The 22,869-nt window shown below is 42.7% G+C and overlaps 1 protein-coding gene across 2 annotated transcripts in view; it reads right to left on the reverse strand.

Moving 5' to 3' along the window:
- agap3 (ArfGAP with GTPase domain, ankyrin repeat and PH domain 3) overlaps window positions 1-22,869 on the reverse strand; it is a 131,776-nt gene that overhangs the window by 15,318 nt on the left and 93,589 nt on the right. For both annotated transcript variants that reach the window (XM_037083541.1, XM_037083539.1), the window contains exons 12-16: window positions 20,383-20,532; window positions 13,535-13,690; window positions 2,681-2,835; window positions 2,112-2,202; window positions 1,669-1,891 (exon numbers count right to left, since the gene is read on the reverse strand). In XM_037083541.1, coding sequence (XP_036939436.1) covers window positions 1,669-1,891; window positions 2,112-2,202; window positions 2,681-2,835; window positions 13,535-13,690; window positions 20,383-20,532 — 775 coding nt within the window. The remainder of the gene's footprint in view (window positions 1-1,668; window positions 1,892-2,111; window positions 2,203-2,680; window positions 2,836-13,534; window positions 13,691-20,382; window positions 20,533-22,869) is intronic.

Here is a 22,869-nt window from a genome sequence, read left to right on the forward strand (position 1 = left end):
AATCAATCAGGAAGCAGTGAAACAATAACAATTTGTCTGGTACATTATTAGGGTCAGGTTTGGCTGATATTAGCCTTCAGTCAGTCAAGTTGCTCATTGCTAATATGATGGTGGTTCTTCTTTCACCATATACAACGCATGCTGTAAATACAGCCTGTAAAACTTGCAAGTCACATGTTTAATATGAATAGATTCTTCACATCATAATCCACTGGCTTTACTTATACAACTCTTTAAAATCTCAAATTGCTCCGAGAATGCTTCTTCTACTTCTACTAAGCCTGCACATCTCCTAAATCAAAATTTAAAAATTCAGCACTTAATCTGTCACCTAAAAAAACCGTCCACATCAAATTTGGCAGAAATATTTCAAAAGTTGGGTATCGTGCAAACAAATGAACATGACAGGCCAAAAACAGATCTGCTGCCTAGACTGCTAAAATGCATTATCTGTGTCAGTTAATGTATCAAACACACCTGCTATCAAAATACATCGACATGGACTATGTTATATCAACAACATCTTTACTAACAAACTAACAGCATGCCACTTGCCACTTAATAAAGCCTTTAAATGGTATTCACAATATATTTGTATAGAGCTGTAGTCAGCTGCAGCAGAAGAAGCAGCAGTGAACAAAGAAAACCAACTATCGTAACAAACTTACAGAGCTGTGATGTTAAAACAGTCCACTGGCAGCGGGGAGAGCCTACAGACAGTCTTTGCTGTGACAGACAGAGTGATGACCCGGCCCCGTGTGATGGATATGTGACACGGCAGCTTGGGGCCCGAGGGCCTGGCTCTTGGGGTGGGGTTTAGCCATAATGGTGTGCTTAATTACCTGCACAGCCACACAGCAGGTCATTAGTCAGACTGGGACGCTAGGTCTCACCTGTCACCAAGAGATAAACAATCCTCCTACCAGATCTGGGTACCTCAGAGGAAAGGGAACAGATAGTAGCCGGGGTAAGCCGGGGCAGGGCCGTACGGGGTGAGCAGCGGAGTACAATTTCAGAAACGCATGTTAAAAAGACGGAAAGCTACTTGTTTGTAAAAATCTTTTAAAAAGTTCTGAAAAATTCTGCACTGTTCATTAAAACATGCACTAGGACACTGAGCGGGAACAAAAAGAGCTCTGGCTTGTTTCAGATGCGGTTTACGCTGAAAGATGTTTTCTTGATTAGCGCTTACATGTGAAGTGACAAACTTGATGGATTTGGAGCCAGACAGGGCATTTATCAGGTGCGTGCGAAATGATGTCACACACCACACGCTTTCATGAATTATGGCCTCCGAGTCAGGTTTGGAGAGGGACAGGATGTTCTGTGGTGCAAACACTAGATGTTTTACCCTACAGCTGAGAAAAGGGAGGGATATAGATGAAAAAAAAGAAGAAGAACTGACTCCATAAAACGGAGGCCTTGTGATCAACGTGTACCTGATGGACTGATGCTCCAACATAAAATACTGTGATCTTGGCTCAGCAGAATGACATTTATGGACCCCCGGTGCTTCTTATGGAGCGTTTTGTTGGCGTGAACTGCCGGTGCTGAAATGTGTGTGGCTAATAAACGGCAGCTAATGGAGAGAGGACGGTGCTGCCTCCTCATTCTATAATCTCTGCACGCTTCATTAAGCAGCACCTTTATTTGTAGAGGGATGCTTACCTGGTGCTGTCGCTCCCCGGCTTGGTGTAGTTCTCAAGCGCGCCCTCCCACACGCTGTTGGCCATCGCGTTACCGATGGCCGTCATCACCATGCTGAGCTCCACCGGCCAATCGTCCAGGTCCAGGGAGCGGACGCGGGACAGGTGGGTGCCAAGGTTTCTGTGGATGCCCGAGCACTCGATGCACATCAAGGCGCCCAGGTTCAGACTGGCCCAGTCTGGGTCTGGAAGACAAGAAATAATTAGAACAATAGAGAAAGAGAAGTAAGAAGAGAAGCTTCATGAATTAGACTGAATTCGAGTGTGAGCACACACATTCAGTGCAGCACTAAACCGTTCAAAATCAAATGTGTTGGGATGTTTGCATACAAAACTCTCTCTTTAGCGACCACACGATGCCTATTTCAATGAGAAATCAGCTGCTGTGGTGCGTTTTATACTCACTAGGTGCATCACAGTCCACACAGAAGCTGTTCCCCCTCACATTCCGTATGGACTGAATGGCCATCGCATCACTTTGGCTGCCTAACCGAGACTGCGGGAGAGGAGGGGAGAGAGAGAATGGGTCACCAGGAACTAATTATTTGAAGAGTAAGAGAAATCAAAACAATTACAGCTGGACCAAAATCAAAAACGACCAGCGAGCAGAGGGAGGCAAGAGCTTTTTCAAAGTCTTTCGGAAAAAAAAGAGAGGCAGAGGAAATATGAATATGAAAATGAGGCCGTGTCTCCCCAGTATGCTGACACAAGCCGTGTTCTATCTCTGATGTCTGTCAGTTCTAATAAGAGATCCCCCACACTGCGGTGCACCTGTCTGACAACCTCCCACATGTGACAGCTTGAAGTGGGTGAGGAGGGGCGGGGGCGGGGGAGGGCGAGGACGCAATACGGGTTGGAGAGAAGAAGGGGGAAAAGGAGGAATGTAAATGAAGCAGCGGAACTGTAGGGCGATGACGACACTGTGATTAGACGCTAATCTCCAATCCTGTTGAGCCCGTCTTTCACACTCTTACCTTGTTCTTTATGCTCTCACACGACTGCAGGCTGGCAAAGATCTGGCTCTCGATGGCTTGGACCCACAGCTCCCGCTCCTCGTATGTGGACGCCTCAAAGTTCCACGTCTGGCCGGTCAGCGACACAATGATGAACTCAAAGTTCTCCTCTTGCTCTGGAAAACACAAATAAACGATAAATTAGCACTTAGCAACGTGCACATCGGCGCTTTAAAAATCTGACTCTGCAAGTCAACGGTGATTGAAGCCCATCCATGCACGAACGCATGATGGAGCGGGCTTCTGTTGATTTCAGCAACACTCAAATGATTTCTTGGCACGACCTGTGCCCCCGACTGCTGCTGTATTGTTCGATGACGGCTCAAAATCTACAACTCATGTGGACATTTTTAACCCTTTCAGCTGGATGGAGTCAAAGGACTGGAAAGACCAACCAGACCAGTTACCAACAGCAACACACAACATCACCTTTTTAAAATAACATTTGTGTCTTCTTATTTTGATGTCTTAAGCATCGTATTTGCACTTTTATTCAAGCTGTAAAACTGGATAAACTGTTGAGTCAGTGAAAAATGTATTTTCTTGGCAAAAGAAAAATACACATTATTCTTAATTGATTGATTCCCAGAAAAAGAACCCATCTGTTACATGACAACAGAAAAAAACTTCAGTCTACTTCTCATGGAAAGAGAGCAGCTTCCTAACTCTCCCACCCAAAGATCTTACAGTGTGAGGAACAATGTGTATTCCTGTGGCAAATGTGTGTTCATAATTCATTTTCTTTCGTTCAGATTGATCAGACTGATAGCAAATGCTTTATTGTTCAATTTCAGAACAAAACATGGCGCTGTAGCTGTTGAATGAATCTGAGAATTCCCAGAATGAGAGCAATTCTAGATGCAGATTGTATCATCTGTTATCAACTCTGCACTATTTAGGCCACTGTATTTGTTGTTGAAATGTACCTTAGAAAATCATTGTTAACTTCTACCTCAACATTTTATGTTCACAGCCTGGTACCTTTGACTCAGCCTGTGTCAGTCAGATAACCTGAGCACTGCATCATCTAATATCAATATCACCTGATTTACATTTTTTGTGTTCCAGGTCTGATCCCAAAAATCTTGGTTTTGTGTTTCCCTGCATTTCTCTGAATGACTTCTGATGACTTCCACAATGCTTAATTCTTCAGTGCATTTGTTTTTTTTATTATTATTTCTTCTTACTATTATTATTTATTTATTTATTTACAAAAGCAAGATTTTGCTCCAAACTGTCTTTGAACATTGTGAGCTGGCTGTGTTTTTTTTCCCTCTGTATTTAAGTAAGATTTATGAAAATGTCACCTGTCGTGTTCTAACAAGAGGTCTGACGCGACATATGTTCCGACACATGCTCTATAATGCCTCTGCTGCTCGGAAGCAATTCATTAACTGCTGTACAGTACAATGTGACTCGTGTAACATCTCTGGTCTGTGCACATGCTTGAGCTCGTAGCCAAATGATTTGTAATTACCTAATTATGTCTATGCAAATAGTCATCTCATTTGCATAAACCATGTTTGGAGGACTGGAGGCAAGTAGACACAAGGGGAATGTTTTTTTTTTTTTTTTCCTGAGTAGCTTTGTCATTATTTTTTAATAGAAGTTACATTAAAAAGAAAAATGGGTTAACTATACTTCTAATGCGATCCTTCTCTGACTTTCTGATGCGCGCGGAGACGTCGGATGATGAATTAACTCTGTGTGAGTTGGAAAATGACGGCAATCTGATGATGATAGGATCATCACACAAATCATCTAATCAAAGACGCACTTTATATTAATAATCAATTCACCCTCCTTGGTGTGCGACACAGCCCTGTGCCGTTAAATGACAGATGTCTGACGGACGGCACTAATGTAGCAATCCCTGTGCTGCGGCGGAGGGCCACCTCTTCAGGCGGAAAGCGATAATCCAATTAGCTCGACACCGACTTCAATTATCTGATTTAGTTTGTGGAATCGACGACAGGTCACAGAGGATCAATAAACTCTTGGAAGACTCTTTATTTAGACCTACAGTGAGAAAATCTTCGTGGGGGGGGGGACATTTTTAAAACACTGGTGAGGGTTAAAATACAAAAATCTCTGCTTGATGGAAATAAAAACTGGCGAGTAAAAGATAACAAATATTGGAAGAAAGCTTGATAAATTGGGAGTACACAAAGCAGAAATCAATATTTCCTCATCCAATATAACTGGAGGTACAATAACTAATGCATCTGATTAGAATTTGTGCTTTCCCAGACTCAAATGCTGTTGCTACTTGTGTTTTTCATCTTTTTTTTTTTTTTTGAAAAACCTGAACAAAGCTAATTATTCTGTTGGCTGCCCAGGCAATAAATTGGAGGCATTAAAACACTTTCATTATGGAGATTAAAAAAGCAATGGATGGCTGCTTTCTTAAACTGATGAGTATACAAGGGAAAACAAATCTAATTCTCCATGCATAGTAATGCACACGCCAGACGTACTGTAGCCACTAAAGAGACAGAGGAAGAATGTGCGGCAGGAATCTGTACGTGTGACATAGGTGTTGTCATCACACGTGACTCCATCGTGCCGATGCCGCCATTTAATGCCGTCCAGATTGTGGCGTTTCGGCTCCACAAAGCTGAAGTGATCCTGCTCCATGCGAAGCGTGACGCAGAGGGTCAAAGTGGTCTTCTCAGACACCCTAAATCTGAGCGCGAACAGTGTGTCAAAGGTATCACAGGCCGTCTTACGGGCACCTGCCATGATGAGCTTGCAAAAGGGTCATTAGCGCCTCTGCTATCGCTCAGCGGTCGGAGCCAGTGCATGGCCGGCAGAGGAACGATCACCTTGTCACATTAACACGAGCATTAACCTCCTGACCAGATCTATCCGCGAGCCTACAATCAACAAGTTCTTTGCCAATTAGAAATAAATTAACACTGGCTCTGCCAGTGGGCGGACAGGGAGGAACACAATTTAAAGCCAACGGAGGAGCCAACTGTGAAGAATGAGCGAAATATGATTTTCCTTAATTAACATGGCATAATAAAAAGGAAATTAGAGCGTAATGGCCACAGAGCTACAAAGAGGAAGGAGCAGATGAAGACGCACATCTTCGTCCACAATTTACATGGATCATAAAACTGTTTTGGGACACCTCTCAGTCACAGATGGTATTCATCAAATGCTTTTTGGCTTCTAGCAGGAAAAATTTAATAAACAGAATGTGTGGAAGATAATAAATAATTACTTCAAGACACAGAAATGGAGTAAATGGCACAACCTTAGAGTAAAATATTGCATTTTCTACTCCACTATATTTATCTAACAGCTATAATTACAAGTTTAAACATAAAAAAAAAACACATGATACTTGACAGATGATTGGAAGAGCCATCCGCCAATCAGATTAACAGAGGGAGAACACTGCCATCAGTGAAGCCAGTTGGTAAATCAAGCGACAACATCTTTTCTATCGAGGCCTTCAGTGACATTCAGTAACATACTCTCTTCAGTCCTGGTGCAATGGATGCTATATCAGCATTTAGGCTAGCCGCTGTAGGAGCCGCCAAGGTTGCCTCAATCGAACAGCCGCTTCGCCTCTCTTCTCATCATCACATCTGAACCACGGTCATAGCTGCCAGTAGTTTTTCACAGGATGCTGATTTGTCGAAACCACAACAGTTCAGCCGAAAACAGCTAGCTTGAAGCTGAGCAAGATTGAAACTTCCTCACAAGGTAAAAACCAATGGTTCCTAACCTTGATCCCTGACTAAAATTGGGGGATCATGTCACCATCGAGATGTCTACTGTTCAACCAAAGACGGATACATTTAAAAACAAATTTGTTTTCTTTTCTGCCTTCCTAATGCATTTAACATCTTGTGGCCCTTTGAAGGGGGTCCGGCCTCTATGTTTGGAACCATTGGAGTAACGTACAGAACTGTATATTAAGTACTGGTGCCACCTCAACCAGCTACAATGGTAAAATGCAACTTGATACAACAATACTACCATTTTTAGCCCATTTAGCTGACACATACATCTTTACCTTCACTAAATAGGCTTTTATAAGCAGGACTGTCACTTGTGATGTACTTTAACATTCTTGTATTGGTACTTTTACTGAGGAAATGGATTTGATGACCTATTTTTGATCATTCAAAGAAAGTCTCTCCCTTTTTTAAAGTCCCCCTCCAGTCAAAAATGTGTCTTTCTTCTTGCTCCTACAGATAAATGTTGGAGCTCCAGCATGTCGAATGGTGTTTGTACAGATTACAGCACATATACAGAGAATGGACCTTACAGCAAAGTAGGAGACATCTTGTGTTCAGCAGGTAAATAAAAATGTTAGCATATTCACATATTGTAGAAGGAATAGGTGTCACTTTAAGTATTTCAATGTGGTAATTATACTTTTCCCAGCAAAAACCATGTCCGACACAGTAAAGATTTTTGCCTGAACACATGTGCGGAAGGGATCTTTAGAGTCATTCAGCTGCCGTATAAAAGGTGTTCGTTTGACCTGAAAATCGAAGTGGGAAAAAAAGGTTGACCCGAAGACGGTGATTCCTCTCGCTGCGTACGGGCAGCAGATGTGCCGCCGAGGACCTGCGGACCAGATTAGCACCGCGGGGGGTTTGGTGCTGAGCCCAGCTGTGCCGTCTATACGGCAGGCAGCATCTATTCTGTCTAAGCCTCTCAAAAATCTCTGGAGACCAGTGTGAAGAACCCACAGCAAGCAGTTCTTAGCCTTGAGGACTCCCCCTTTTTTTATCCACTTGGCTGAAATTATGGCGAGGTGCAGAGGTCTACGCAAGGTGAGCTATTGTTTTGGTGTGCAGGACGTGTTGTGTTGTGTTGTGTCGTGCCGTGTCGTATGCATGCATCAGGCAGTCACTTAAAGAAGTGCTCGCCGTTCCCGTGAATTAACGAGCAGTTGGGAAGAACAGGCCAAGGCGGTGCCATCTGTAAATGTCACAGGCACTGCTTGCTCATTTTACACATCATTAAAGCCAATATTCCTAACCTGTATCAGAGCAATCAGGAGCAGGCCATTACTGCGACAGGGGCCCCAGGGGAACCACGACCAAACTCAGAAAGAAGAGAGCGGGAAGGGAGGGAGGGAGGGAGAGAGAGAGATAGAGCACACTCTTTATCTATCTGACACGCACACACACGAGCGCTCGCGTACACTTCTGCACACTTCCACATGCACATGCTCAGACAAAAACACGGAGCCCAATCCACCTTCCAACAATAAACAAACACATGAAATCAGCACCAGTACCACTACCCTAATAGCTAGTGCATTTAACAACAGAGCCGAATGAAAACAGGGCCAATTATACATGTATCTGTGGGCAGTGTGTACGGAGCCCAAATGAGAATCTTGTTATTCCTTTCCCTCCATACTGTGGCGCTCAGAAAGCTAAAGCCATTACAAGAGTGGAGGCTCCAGGGACAGCTTTCGGAAATGAGAGCGAGTAAGGGAGTGACAAAACAAAGTATTGAGATAAACACCCACCATTAGCACAGGCAGTTAAACCTCCATTTCCTAATCCTCAGCTGGACTCCAGAGGATATTAACCCTTAGTTGACTAAAGGTGCAGGACAAAGGGATGCTGGATTAAATCACAAAGACCATATATAACTTTAACACCGCTTGTGATTGACGACACAACTGAGCTTGCAATGAAAAAAAAAGAAAGACCGTGATTTTCTGGTTTCAGTCGATCTGTAGATGAGTCGGGAGCAACGAGACTGGGCGTGTTTCTCCCGCAGGAACTCTCCCCGAGGGACCGGAAACCTCTGGAGCAACAGTTCAACCACAGAGACCAGGATCTGATTCCAGAACATAATTTTGCCCCCAAGAAGTCCCTGAGCAGGGGGTAGTACCTCAAAAGTAACACCAAGGGTGAACGCTTAATGATAACAGGGTTAATAATAAACAGAGCCTTTCTGTATATATATACTTATACCATGCAATATAAGTTTCATAGAGAAATATTACTAAAACACTACAAAACTGGAAATGCATGTGTTTTAACTGCTGATTGTTTGAGTAGCCGATTGGTGTTTTATTCTAACCACCACAATTTTTTAAATCTCTATGGCCTCTAAGAAGTCTATTTTTTGTCCGAGCAACACACAACCGATGTTGTATAGTTGCATGACGTGTCGCTTTTCCCGTACATCATCAAACTAATTTCCTTAATCTTTAGATTGAGGCTGAAGGAATCAGCTTCTTGAAAAGTCGTTCGTGAGGCTTCTGCCACATATCGTTTTCCTAAGATCTAACCCTGCAAAACTTGTGCAGTGTAGGGTGTGAGGCACTCAAAAAGCCTAAATGATGAATAAAAAGTTGAAAACAAATAATTAATAAAAGAGAAATATGTGGTTACTTGTTAAATAACCAGCATTGTTGAGGCAGTCAGACAATGTCTTTGACTTTAAGGCGGTCATCTTGTTGGTCAAGATGCTGGATTCCACTTAACATCATTCAACATCGCTGCAAACTGGTCTGGATTTCGGTAAAGGAATCTTGTCATTACTTTTAAGAACTTGACACACTTAATTTTGATTAGTGTATAAACAATTTGTCATTGTCCAGTTAGAAGTAACTACATCTCTGATCCCATTGGACCCACATTATTTCATGCATGATGCTCCCCGGCTTTATCCAATCATAAATTATCTTTTTCCAGCGCCCTCCGTCGTCTGTAGCCCTCACAAAGGTTTTTCCATTGGAACCAAACTGCTGCTCAACTTTTAGCTCATTTAGAGGTTTCTGACATTTTCTTCGTATTCATGTGTACAATTAAAGACACCGGTAGACCAGCAGGGTCGCAGCAGTCGATTCTGTTCTACATTTTTGAGCAACGCGATGTGACAATTACTTTAAACAACTGTGTTAATATATGAGTTTTGTTTTCTAGTCAAATGTAATTTAAGTGTTGAGGTCACAATCTCCACCAGTGTCCCTCCCACTACACATTCATGTTAACATTTTGTTCCACTGATTTCATACGGACAGATTTGACATTCCACAGCTACCAAGGGACCAAAAAAAGGGAACAATACCTCCCTCCTTTCACTGGAGAGTTCACTGTCTCTACCCTTAAAAACAATCTCCCCGTCCTCCTCTAATTGCTGACACAATCCAGTAGAGGAGTCCTTTCAACCTCTTAACATTTAATCAATACAAAATTGTATCAACAAATTGTATCAACAACTTGATTAAAATCCATTATTATCCATTAATCCATTATCCATCTCTTATTAAGTAAGAGGTTTATCAACCAGTTAAAAGTTTGATATCATTAAAAATGTAATTCATCCGACCACATTACAAACACAAAGCTCTGCAGCACATCTGAGTTTGTTTTAGTTTATAGAGTCCATGTTGCAGTATGAGTAAAGCTTCCTTTAGTTTTTTATCCTCTTTTAGAACTGTTGTGCTGTTACAATCAACCCCATATGATTGGGTTTGATTTGATGTCTGTCTGCTTCAAATGTAAATAAAGACCATAACACCTTCTTTACATTAAATGCATCCAGGCAAGCGCTCAGCCCTCATTTCCTCCTGATTTCTGTGACCTTAGCGTGAGTAAATATCTTCATCCACAAAACTGCGAGAATCAGGAAGGGAGCCTCTCGTCGCGATCTCTCACAATCTCCCTCTGCTCCTGCACCTCCATTTCTGCTCACATCAGACGAGCTTAAAAAACACTCCCTCCCCAAAACAATGAGCATTTGATACACTTTCTTTAAAAGAGAAATACATTAATGATGCTCCCTGACAGTCTGCATTAATCAGAGGGGGCTCCCCCTGAACACAACTCTTTATCGGCCATCGATTTTCCAGTGGGTTTATGGCGAGCGACACACCGAGAAAGCTCGTCGCCGGGCGGCTGCTGGGAAACACATTACGGGGCTGTCAGTTGTCTCGCCATGCATCCTGCATCATTCTTTAAGCACATGAGAAGTTCATTACAGCACACAGCTCTGACAGTGCATAGGATATTAGGGACTGTGTCCGTTGTGCATATCCTCTGTGGAAGTGCAGCAGCACAGACATTCATGTAGACATACATTATCCAAACTGATTAGAATTTAAGCTTTACATTGAGTTTAAATAAATGCATTCTAAAGCTTTATATAGGTTATTGGCTCAAAGTTTGCCAAAAAGGTGTTAAGTGATTTAGCTTTTCTTAATAATGTAAAATATGAATAAAATAAGCAACATCTAAAAGCCTCCTTAAGTACTGTAGTCCCATATTTGAAAATGATAGTGCAGCAACAGTTTCTGCAGGCTTCCTCCTATATCCTACACGTCCCATGTTGACCGAAATGATTCCTCACCTTAAGACACGCGACGCTGTTTTGATTTATGATGCTTCACAACTACTAAAATTCAATTTCAGCCTGCATTGCACGCTTCTGATTGCCCCGTAAATGAGATAAACTGATGGCAATTTATTCAAGGATCCCCACCTCTCCTCTCTTCTCCTTTTCCCTTTCTTCTCCTCTCTCAACAGAAGACACAACTCACATCCCAGACTTGGCTGAATCCAATATTTAAGCGATACGTCTGTATTGCAGAGCATTCAGCAGAACAGACAAGGTGATGCTAATAGAAAACCACCTCGCACAGGACGGCGAGAGAAGACAGAAAACAAGTGTGTGTGTTTGATGACGTGAGGAACATTCAGAATCTGCTTCCTCGAGTCTGATTGCTCTCAGATTTTCCTCCTCGGAAGTAATCCGACTTCAATTATTCCTGTGTGAGGGCAGTTATTGATGAGATTTGATGATGTTTGATAATGCCAGCCATCACTCACTCCAGGCTTTAATGCGACTGTGTAACGCTGCCAGGAGGGTCTCATTAAGAGCTAAGTAATGCCAAACGTAACAGAAGTAATGGACATTACTCTTCAAAACTATCCTGGGAACTGCTGACTGCGTCTGCACGTGCATCGCCTCAGTAAGGGATCATACCAGTGATCAGATTTGAGATTTCACCGATACTTCTCCAACAAGGAGAGAGCACTACTTATCTGCTGATGATGTTCACTCTAAGCAACAATGTGTCCAACGGACCCATTCAGACTTTAAAGAGAAGCTGTCAGAGTCCATGATAAAAAAGTATAATGATTATAAATGCTCAGCCCCATTTAGGAGGCGTCAATGCCATTGTTGTTGTTATCCAGCGTATCAATCTTGTTGATTGATCATCCCGCTCCGGTGACATCAGTTTTATGGCCTCTGAAATGCATCCCAGTGTTTTCACAATGCCATCCAATTAGGGCACTCCATTCATCATTGGGCTGGAGAATCATTATTAATTGGGTGGAGAGCCGACTGCCACTCCCCTGCTGAGGAGGGCCACGGCTTCTGGAGATCAGGGCCATTCAGACGACGGTGAAAGAAATGGGGGGCTGCGAGGGTGCGCCGCGCAGGGGGCCACAAAGAGACACACAACTACACACCTTTAAGTACTTCACAGGCAGAATATAGAAGATTACACACTCTTTGTTCCACAGTGACTGCAGAAATCTCTGAAATCGAATCGGGGTCAGTGTGTGGCTGCTTTATTGACTTTACAATCCCAAATAAGTAAATGTATATAGCACATACCTCCACCAAGTCCCCTTTTGTACTCATTCAGAGACACTAGCCCACTAAATACGCCTGATTTTACACCTACAACAAGATCCACGCTTTACAGCAATGTTAAATAAAGTGAGAAAATACCCTGAATCTGCACCACAAGTTTATGAGGTATATTCTGGGTTGAGAAAACATCCTTCTTCCAAATGTCATGGAAATACGTTTTGTAGTTTTTGTGTAATCCTGCTGACAAACCAACCAACCAACCAACGGACAAGTGTGAAAGCACAACCTCCTCATCGAAGGTAAGGGCTACGACCAATGATTATCTTTATTGTGGGTTAATCTAATAAATCTTTAAATCTGTTATACACCAAAGTTCTTTGGTGTATAACATATTGGGCTAAAATCAGTCCCAAAGCCCAAAATTACCCCCACAAATGTTTTGTTTTGTTCACAATCCACAGACACTAACTTTACTGCCATAGAGGGGAAAATGCCCAACTTAAAAAAACGAAAACAAAAATCACTTAAACCAACTAATCGTTTATCAAAATAATGGGCGACTAGTTTAACAGCTGACAACCAATCGATTTATTGCTGCAGCTCTGATGACAGGTTTCTGTTAAATTCCACCCAGACATGTTTTTCTCCTTCTTCTTTAACATTCCTGTACTTCAGTCGGTGACACGAACTCTAAATGACTCCTCGGATGTACATAAATTCACCTAACGCTTACTTCCACCTGCATGAAAGCTGCACGCCTAAGAGCTTTAGAGGTTTCCACTGTCTCCAAAATCCTAACCACCTCTTTGCAGGCACACAGACCAACCAATATGAGCACTCGTGCACCTTGAAGGACAGCAAATAGTTTTACTTCTCTACACTGAAATTTGAGCAAAGTTATTCAGATGATGTGACACTAGTAAATCAGGTATCATTAAACCACTGCAGGAGAGGACAAACCTCAAAGGGTGGAAAACAAAACTGTGATGGAAAAATGTTTTCATGTGTTAATTTGAGAAACATTAGAATCTCCCCACTGATCCACAAACATATTTCCTGCTCCTGCTGTTTTTAGTCTCGTCAGTGGACCAGATGTCAAAACAAAATGAAAACTGGTCAGTAGTAAGTCCCCCCCCCACCATTTTGGAGGATTGTTTTTTTTTATTATTTCAGAAGTTTTGGTCATGTCAAAATCATAGAAGAGGGCCAGGGTTGTACCTTCATTGCCTGCAGATAAGCCGTCTGGCTTTGTGATGCCCGTGCTCTTTTTCCGTCTGTGTTTCTTGCGGTTGGCGTGTGGCGAAGGAGGTGGCTCAAGTTTAGGGCTCGTGGCGCTGCCCACACTGGAAGTCGCAGGATCGCTCATTCCATTGGCTGAAAAACACAGACAAGGAAGACACAAACATTATTTTTTATGTTGAATAAATGTGGTAGTTATTCTTCTTATTCTGTAGTTGAATCTTAAAATGTATCACTGTTTAGTATTCATGGTCACAGTTTCAGCTTGGCTCCAGACTAAATGGGCGCAACCTTCACTCAGTAACACAATGAAAACACTATGGAGCTGTATAAACCTCCGTGAATGCACCTGTCCAATTGGTTTCCAAACACAGAAACATTTTTTTAGGTTGATTTACCAGGAAATGATGCACAATAGCATAACATTTTTAAAAAGATGTAACATGCAGTCAGGAAAATGACATCTTCTGCAAATTATATGCAGTGGAACTGAGTTCTTCGCGAAAATTACGGTTAAACAGTCATATTTATTGCTGTGATGAGCCATGATATCGATAAAGAACTGCGGAAGAGCAAGTTTCCAATTTAGAAATTGAAGTATTAACTAGAAATTGCTCTGGCAGAGTGCTACAGCATCATGTTGGCTCTGGATGAAGATATTTTGTGTTTAATGAGGATTGTGGTTTGTCTACTATTAATTGCAGGAGGACTGAAACTGCTAAAATCAAAAATAAATACAGAAATGACTCAATTAAATAAATTAATATGCCATTAAATGCACCAAAAATAATCTTAAAAATCAGTGTAGGCATTTATTAATTTAATCACTGAGTCATCTATTGTTCCTTTATGTATTTTTGACTGTGGTGGTACAGGTCCTGCATAAAGAAAGCAACGTATCACAAAAGCAACCCACTTATAAATTTAATGGTCAGAGTATAAGAAGGGGAACATTTGAAAAATGTGATGCTATTCCTTTTACTAAAAACTAAGCTGACAGCTTCAACTCAAGCCAAAATGTATGTGCCATTATGTATCAAATGTATGAATGCATGAATCACTGTGAAATGACAATGAATAATGAATGACATTATCGCCTCTTTCAAAGCTTCATGCAAAGCAGAAGCGGACTTGTCACATCCCAGAAATGCGTCTACATCAGTGAAAGTCAGAAAAAAAAAAAAAACAGCTTTGAATGCTCCAGAAGTAACCATGAGGGCTGCGGCATCAGACAGGGTGAAGGACAGGTACGGGGCCATCAGTGAACAAATGGTTACCTAAGTTAGCCTGCAGCAAAGCTCTCTATATGACTGTCTGAGAGTGACAGGGGGCTAAGAGCCGGCTTTGTTTCTTGTAAGTGATTTTATAAATGTGATATTAACCTGTGCTACCGTTGGGCAAAGGGATAGGAGGGATGGGACGGTAGGAGGGGGTTGTCAGCTTGCCATCTTTCTGATTTCCTGACATTTGACATCACTTTCCCTTCTTTCCCCCTCCGGATGCCATTATGAATCTGGGAGCGGGGGCCAGGAGCCTGGGGGAAGCGGGGAAGGGTGGGCCGGTAGATGGGCCCCATATTGCTCTCCTCTTACCACCCTGTGTGGTGCTGGCAGCCTCCTCCATTGTCTCCCATCAAAAGCTCATTGTAGTGTGGCAAACTCCATTCATTTCCCTGTGCACCGTCCCAGCCCCAGGGGTGGAGTGCAGGAGGACAAGGGGCTCAGGGATTATTGCTGTTGTCGTTGCCAGTTGCACATGCTATAATGTGCGGCACTGTGCCATTAGCCAGTGTACAACATTAGGCCTAATTCGGTCATTACCTTTAGGGAGATGGGGCTGTCTTGGAGGAGCAAGATGGGCTCAGCAGGGGATTGAAGATGCTAACGCGGGGGGAGAGTGGGGCTCCGAGGGCCCGGGGACGGATTGTTTGAGCGTGGGCAAAACATAGGCGGCGACACCTGAGATGCACATCGTTATGTCTGCACACTTAGATGTACACAAACAAGAGCATCATTACTGGAGAAAGAAAAAAAATAATTATAACCACCAGCATCTTTTAATTTGCTCGAGGACGAGGGACCGTCCATATTATTTCAGCGTAAATTTTAAAGCGCCACATGGAAAATAATAATAGTGATTATCTGCCATCGCATTAATAAACATAACATTGGTGCGCGTGCTGGACGACATGCATTAGGCTCTCTCTGGTGTTTTGAATGGCAGCACGCAGCCACACATGTAGCAGCTCCTAGTCGAGGCGTCTGTTTCAATTTCCCTGCTCTCTTACAACAGCCCCCCTGAGACGAGTCATTAGCTGGCTCAGACAGCTGGGGGCACAGGGGTCCTCCATGTGCCTCCCCCCCCTTCCCACCACCTCCCACCCTCTGCTTCCTCCTCCCTCTCCATCCCAGCGTCTGTCCCGCCAGCACAGCTCCGTATGGCGGGTGGAAGACTCGAGCTCCAACCTGCCTCCGACATGACAGCCAGCATTTGTTTAATGTCGCTTGAGGTTAAAGGGGAGGGCTGCCCCTCAGGGGCCCCAACCGTGTCATAAACACCTCTAATTATCAATTTCTGCCCCTAATGTTGTGGAAAATGACCCCGGTCCCTGCTCATCCTGCACCTGAAACATATACGGCCTGACACATCGCCCTTTGTTTGCACCAATCAGGCTTTAAGAAGTCTATAACGGGAAGGTATAGAGGCGGGAAATGGACAAAATGGCAGCACAAATCACTGAGCAATAACGCCCAAGCACCTGAAACATAATGGCTTTATATAGAGTCTGTAAGTGGTTCTCAGCTCTAAACTATGCATGACTGGTGGATTATATTTCTTAAGCTGAGAAGTTAGAATTGGACTGATTCTGCCTTCCCTGTGGCATTATTAGCTGGCTGTTAGTGTGTACGAGGGCCATCAGGACCAAGCTGGGTAATGAAGCACACTGGGGATCAGGAGTCTCTTTCCCACTCAGCCAAGATCACCTGGGCAGCAGAATAGGTATCAGCCTAACCTGTGATTACAGTGTATTACACTCCCACCACGGAGATGACAGTTTAAACATGCTTCAGGATGAAGTCTGTGGGTGAGACAAAGAGGGGGCTGCTAACAGCTTCCTGCCTTTACCAACGCCACACTGAGAATGAATGAGAATGAAAAAAAGGGGTGAGAGAGAGCGAGCGAGGGAGAGGCATTGGGGGGGGGGGGGAGTCATTTCATTGTTATTCAAGAGGCTCCGGGTGAGGAGCACTGTGATTCCGCCAGGCCCCTTGACATGGCAGCCCTGCCTGTCCTCAATCAAAGCCAACGGCTGCAATTAATGGCAAAAATTAGAAACAATCACCGCCTCCCCCTTATTATCCTCAATTAGAGCGTACTAATCAAGGCCTGATCGCGCTCTACTGCTCTCTCCAAACTAAATGTCAAACTTCATTACGGCCTGGCGTAGAAATCAAACGCCCCACATGCTATCACCCTCACATCGGGAGGCCAAGGTATAAAACACGGTGCTGCAGGAAAAGGCTATCTATGCATTAACTAACTGTGTCCTGATATGCAAACTAAGAGGAGGAAAAGCACCTCTATATACACGTTACCATGCAGCAGAAGAGAGTTGAGGTGTATTTGTGTTAAAGGAGGCAAAGAAAAAGGAATTTAAACTTTTAATGAAGGACTACAGGAGGTCAGTGACGACAAAATAATACTGTGACAATTAGCACAGAATTATGATGTTTAGAATTAAAACAAAAGGTATGTGAGGTAAAGTATTGCTTTTTCCATTCGTGGTGCAACTAACAGTTATTTTCATTATGGATTAATGTTTTAATGTGTTTTACCCAATAAAAAAATAAGAAAATTGTAAAAAATCTAAATCCTAATTTTCCTCCCAAAGCCTAAATTATGTTTTTCAATTTGCTTGTTTTATACATCCAACAGTTTAAAAACCCACAAGGCATGACATTTTTTATTTTTTTATTTTATCACATATGACAGAGAAAAGCAACTAACCTAGAGTTGCAACAATGAATTGCCAACTATTTTGATAACTGATTTATTGTTATGAATCATTTTGTAGAATAATGGGTCAAAAGTCTCAGATTCTGGCTTCCGAAATGCGAATGTTTTCTGGTTTCTCCTCTGACAGTTAACTTGATGTATTTTGGTTGTGGACAAAACAAGATAATTCATAGATTAAACAACTAAACAAGAAATCGAGAAAATTAAGAAAATAATCGTCAGATCAGTCAACAATGAAATACTTGCAGTTAGTTGCAGCACTTTAAGGGACAATTTGTAGTTTTGGAGAAGAAATTCCAACTCAGAATTTTAATATCTACAATATTAATGAGGTATCAATAATATAATACAAACTCAGATATATAATTTGTTTCCATAACTGAGTAAACAAGCTGTTCTCAGAGGAAAATAAGGTCACCAGAGTGCTGTTTGGAGTTAGAAAGATGGCAGGGTCCGCCAAATATAAACAAAGTAAAACACAATTTTTTATGCCTAAACAAGCTAAATAAAAAGTCACCGAACACCTCCCTCTTTTAGAAAGTGCACCTTTAACAGACCCTGACATTTGAGAAGTGACGTGAAACAATTAATCAAATACAAAAAATAGTCAACTAATTGTTTCAGGTCCCACAATGTAATTTTCTTAATAGATTAAAATCATATTTTAGTATGAGAATTTTATTTTGAGGGGGGGCTGCAAAAACTGTGAAGATGTGGTGATCCTCAAACAATGGCACTGAATTAACACTGAATTAATAACTGAATCATTACTGATCTATAGGAATCTTTTGCCTTCAGGAACGCAACATTACTCACGCTTTGACCAAGACTTTCAGTAACTGTCATCAGCGAGCCCGTCACATTGCTCAGGCGCCCGTTTGAGCATTGTGCTTTTAATTCAGCTGTAAAAGATTGAGGTGCACCAAGGATAGCGGGATCTAAACAAGCACCCGGTGCATTAAGAATGGCCGCCTTTATGAATGCAAGCAATAGAAAAAAATTGGGCCGGGATTTAATCAAAAATCTGCGCTCAATATTCAAGAGACGTTACTACCTCTGCTTCTGCCTTTGCTCAATAGGTTTTACAAATGAGGACATTCTTTAAATAATATGGAAATGGTTACCTGGGCTAAGACGCATTCATTCTCCAGTGAATCATCAATCTGCTGTTTTTGCATCTCAGAATCACATTTTATGTTAACCTGCAACCTTCACCAAGGATAATGGAGTGATTGGGCTCGGTTGGAGTCAATTCAAATGGCAAAACATGAGCACCCTCCACCGCGGAACACCCTCTATTGATTATTGAAGGCGCATTAGGGATGAGAGGTAAGAGGGGGTCGCGTTCAATCAAGTTTATGTTTTCCTGATAGTCCAGTCACACTTTGCAACTGCTCTGCCGCTGTAATTCAGATTATTAAAAACAAAGATATTCACAGAAAGTTTCTCCTTAAACTGTCCGCGCTGACTATGCACTGATTACAGAGACCCTCCCTCCCGAACGGCGAGTCACATATCTATCACTTGACGCAACGTTCTCCGCCATTATTTTCAGCTCATTTGCCTCATTCGAGCTCATTTGTGGTTACCTTAAGAGTAGCATGAAAATAATTGAAGAAAATAGAATAATGGAGCAAATTGCGGATCTGATTTAGTTGAAGACTGGATGCTGGTTAATGAGCTATGTTAATATTGAGGACTTCTCAGTTTACCAAACATGAAAATGGGGAAAAATTCTCGGCCTCTCCTCCTTTTTTTCTCGACACAACGTTTAGCAAATTATTTGTCCTCTGCAGACCGATCACAAACATCCGGCACGAAGCCCTTTTTTTCCCCTCATCTCCCACACGCGGACGCAAAACACGCTCCACGGAAAAAAAAAAAAAAAAAACTCACATATTTCAGCGAGGAACACACACACACATACACACACATACGCTCGCGCTCATTTATTTGAGGACCCCACGAATCTAAGTAATTCTGCTTTGGGCATGCTGCTGATGGGAGACAGGGGTAGGGGGTGATGGAAGTGCCTGCGTCCAGGCAGAATTGATCGTTTGGCAGCTCCAAATGAGAGACAGGCTTGTCTGCGGAACCACGAGGGCCGTGCAGTTGGACTCCAGCAGCGCTCGTAAAGTGCGCTCTTTAAACTGCCGGGGCCCCTGGGAGCCCATGGGGAGGGGGGGAGCCGCCGCCGCGCTAATGAGAACTACCAGAGTGCAAACATGCATGGAAATGACTGTTATTCTGTTGATGTGCATTTAAGTGCTTTTTTACTGCCAACCACAAAGAGAGGGAAATAACTGGTGATGAATGGTACCCCCAAAAAGCATTCATTTTCCTCTTCGGAAGAAAAGAGAGGAAAACAGACGAAGGAGGAGGAGGAGGAAGGGGGAGGAAGGGGGGGGGTTAAGAGTAAGACGGAAGGTAAAGACAGGATGGGGGGGTGGGAGTGGAGGGTGTGTGTAGACATGCATGGTGAATATATTATCTTACTTCACTCAAGTACAGTGACAAGGTGCAATGTGACACAGTGAGCGGAGACGCATCGGTGGCAGAAAGTTAACCTTCACTGTTCACTCTCCTCCGAGCGCGCTGCTTCTATCAGCGAGCGGCAGCCAAAAAGGTCACAGCGATCACAGCCCTGATCACCTAATTATGAAAATGAGGCTTCGTTTCCACCTGGAAATGGCATCTCCATCACGCCATACCTCTAGATCAGATCATTACATGTATGATTTTTTTTTTTTTTTTGGGGGGGGTGTTCTGCGCATCGATGAGGACGAAGGGGATGTGGAAGGTTTTCTTACGGGCTCCGCTGCTCGTACTGGTGTTGATGGCTTCATTCCACTGGTCGGCACTGGACACGGAGAAGGAGCGCTGGTGCATGCCGTCTTTGCTGCCGCCGAACGCCGAGCCGCCCGTCTGGAGGGATGTGCTGCTGTTGGAGTGGGGAGCGCCTGGAAAACAAGCGACAAACGCACGAGAAAATGAATCCCGCTTTCTCGTGCTGTCTAAAAATCGTTTGAATTGTCAACTGAGTGTGGTAGGAAACAGAAAAAAAAACAGCAAAAAGTCTGCAGAGAAGTGATAATGGTGTAATTGAGTTAACAGTTTTTGGTAGTTTCTACAGCACTGCTGCAATGCTGCTGCCGCCTTATTTGTGCACATCCCTCTGTCAAACAACCCCCCTCACACACACACACACACACACACACACGAAACTCCTCTCCCTCCGCCTCTGCCTCTAATTAGCCCTTAATTAACAAGATACACTCTGAACGCTAATTATCTCGCCTCATCCCTCTGACTGCCACATCGATCTCCACTGGCGTCAGCAGGCGTTCTCTCCCTAACTTCCAATCAGGCGAGCCATGGACGCCTGGCTCTCTTTACTAATTCATGGGTTAGGCTGCGCCATGTGGGGTCCTTCCCTCCTGTTTGCGAGCAGTCGCTACAACACGTCCCCTAACTACTCTGCAAAACTCATCGATTCACTCCGAGCCACGTGAGGGGAGTCGCATTACCTGCTCGAGCCTTTCCAACGTGAATAAAACTGTTGAGGAAATGCAAGTCAAATTTGTCAAATTTTAATTCAACTAATTCAGAGGGGGAACATTATGCTATTAAGAAGACACTTTTTTATGACTTCTACGAAAATATGGGTCGTTTAGAAATAAAATTAACAATCAGAAAAGTTCATTTTGATCATATTTTGTCAGGCTACAGAACTCCATTAGAAAAACAATGTGATTTAATGAGCTAAAAACAGACATTTTGCTTTGGCACCGAAAGGTTAACATCTTAGAGATTTTGTTTAGGGTAATAAGCCGTATCTCTGATTTTCTCAACAATGCCTCCTCATCTTACAGGTATCACACATCAAGGCCTTTTATTCAATAATTACGAGAGAATATCAGTTTCTGATTGAGGTGACAATAACAGAAAATATAGAGTGTGGGTCGTGTGTAAAGTAAACTAAGCGGCACGGGTGCTTGTTAGGATAATATGTCCTACTCATTATCTAGAGTAATAAGTGTATCAAATTCACATAATCATGTCTAATTAGTATCAGTAATTATCTTGTTGGGCCCAGGAATATTAATCTTCAGGTCCCAGAGGGGAGGGAGCAGAATCGCAGCGAGAATGGGAGAGAGAGCGAGGGAATCACGCTGAGGAGCGCCGACTAAATTAGCATGCTGAAATCAGAGCAGAGGAGGAGGAGGAGGAGGAGGAGGAGGAGAGGAGGAGGAGGAGGAGGAGGGGGAGATGGAGGCGAGGAGCATGGGTACTGGAAAGAAAATGTGAAACTTCGTTTTATATAAAAAAAAAAAAAAAGTGATGGATGAGAATAAGCTCATGGCATCTCTAAAAAAAGTTTATTGTGATGTTGCTTTTATGGTTGTAAATAAAGACAAAAGGATCATTAATAATGTGTTTTTAAAAGAAGCCAATGGCATCATCCTCTAAGCCTCCATATTACATAGACAAAATGTCTAATCGTCTCATATTTTAGAGGCAAATTCTCCATTTTTTACTATAAAGAGCAACATTTCCTTATTCCCAAAGTTTGACTCTTGGACGCCTTTCAAAAAAAAAAAAGAAGAAGAGGAAAGAAAGAAGTGTTAGATAACTACCAGGCAACTTCGATTGATATTTAAAATTCAACAATCAGGTCTAATTGTCAAATTGGATGCTAATGATTAATGAATTATACATGGCTGTATCCATTAGTCCCCAGAGACCACTCCTGCATAAAGGGGAGGATAATGTAATTACAGTGGAGAAATAATCAGCTTGTGGCATTAAAAGAGCACTGTACTCCAGCAGCTCCAGCCAGGCCTGACTCCTCTATGTTTCACCGCTTCAGCAGTGGCACCACGCTGGACGTACAACGACGGACCTGACGGCAGCAAATTGGGGTCCGAGGGAGCCAGTTTGATGCCGAGCGTCTGTGACTTGGGTGACTTGAGCGACAAATACAAACACATCAAGCATTGTTTGACGTTAATCCGATAAGTGTTTGTTCTAATAATAGAGACTATGATGCAACAGATCATTTAAGGCAGTCAGCGAAATCATTCTCATGATTTCCTGACATTTCAGTGAATACACTGAACCTGACTCTTACCTCCTCTCCTCCATTTTTTGTGTGATAAAAATCAACACATATGAGGTCATTCACTGTGAAATTTCATCGAATTTAGACCGTATAAAAAAGTACATTTGTTCAATTACTGCACAAGTACAATTATAAGCACACTTAACTTGAATATTTGTATTTTCTGCTACTGCTC

Source organism: Acanthopagrus latus, chromosome 21, assembly GCF_904848185.1.
Source record: "Acanthopagrus latus isolate v.2019 chromosome 21, fAcaLat1.1, whole genome shotgun sequence".
In the NCBI taxonomy this organism is placed as follows: Eukaryota; Metazoa; Chordata; class Actinopteri; order Spariformes; family Sparidae; genus Acanthopagrus; species Acanthopagrus latus.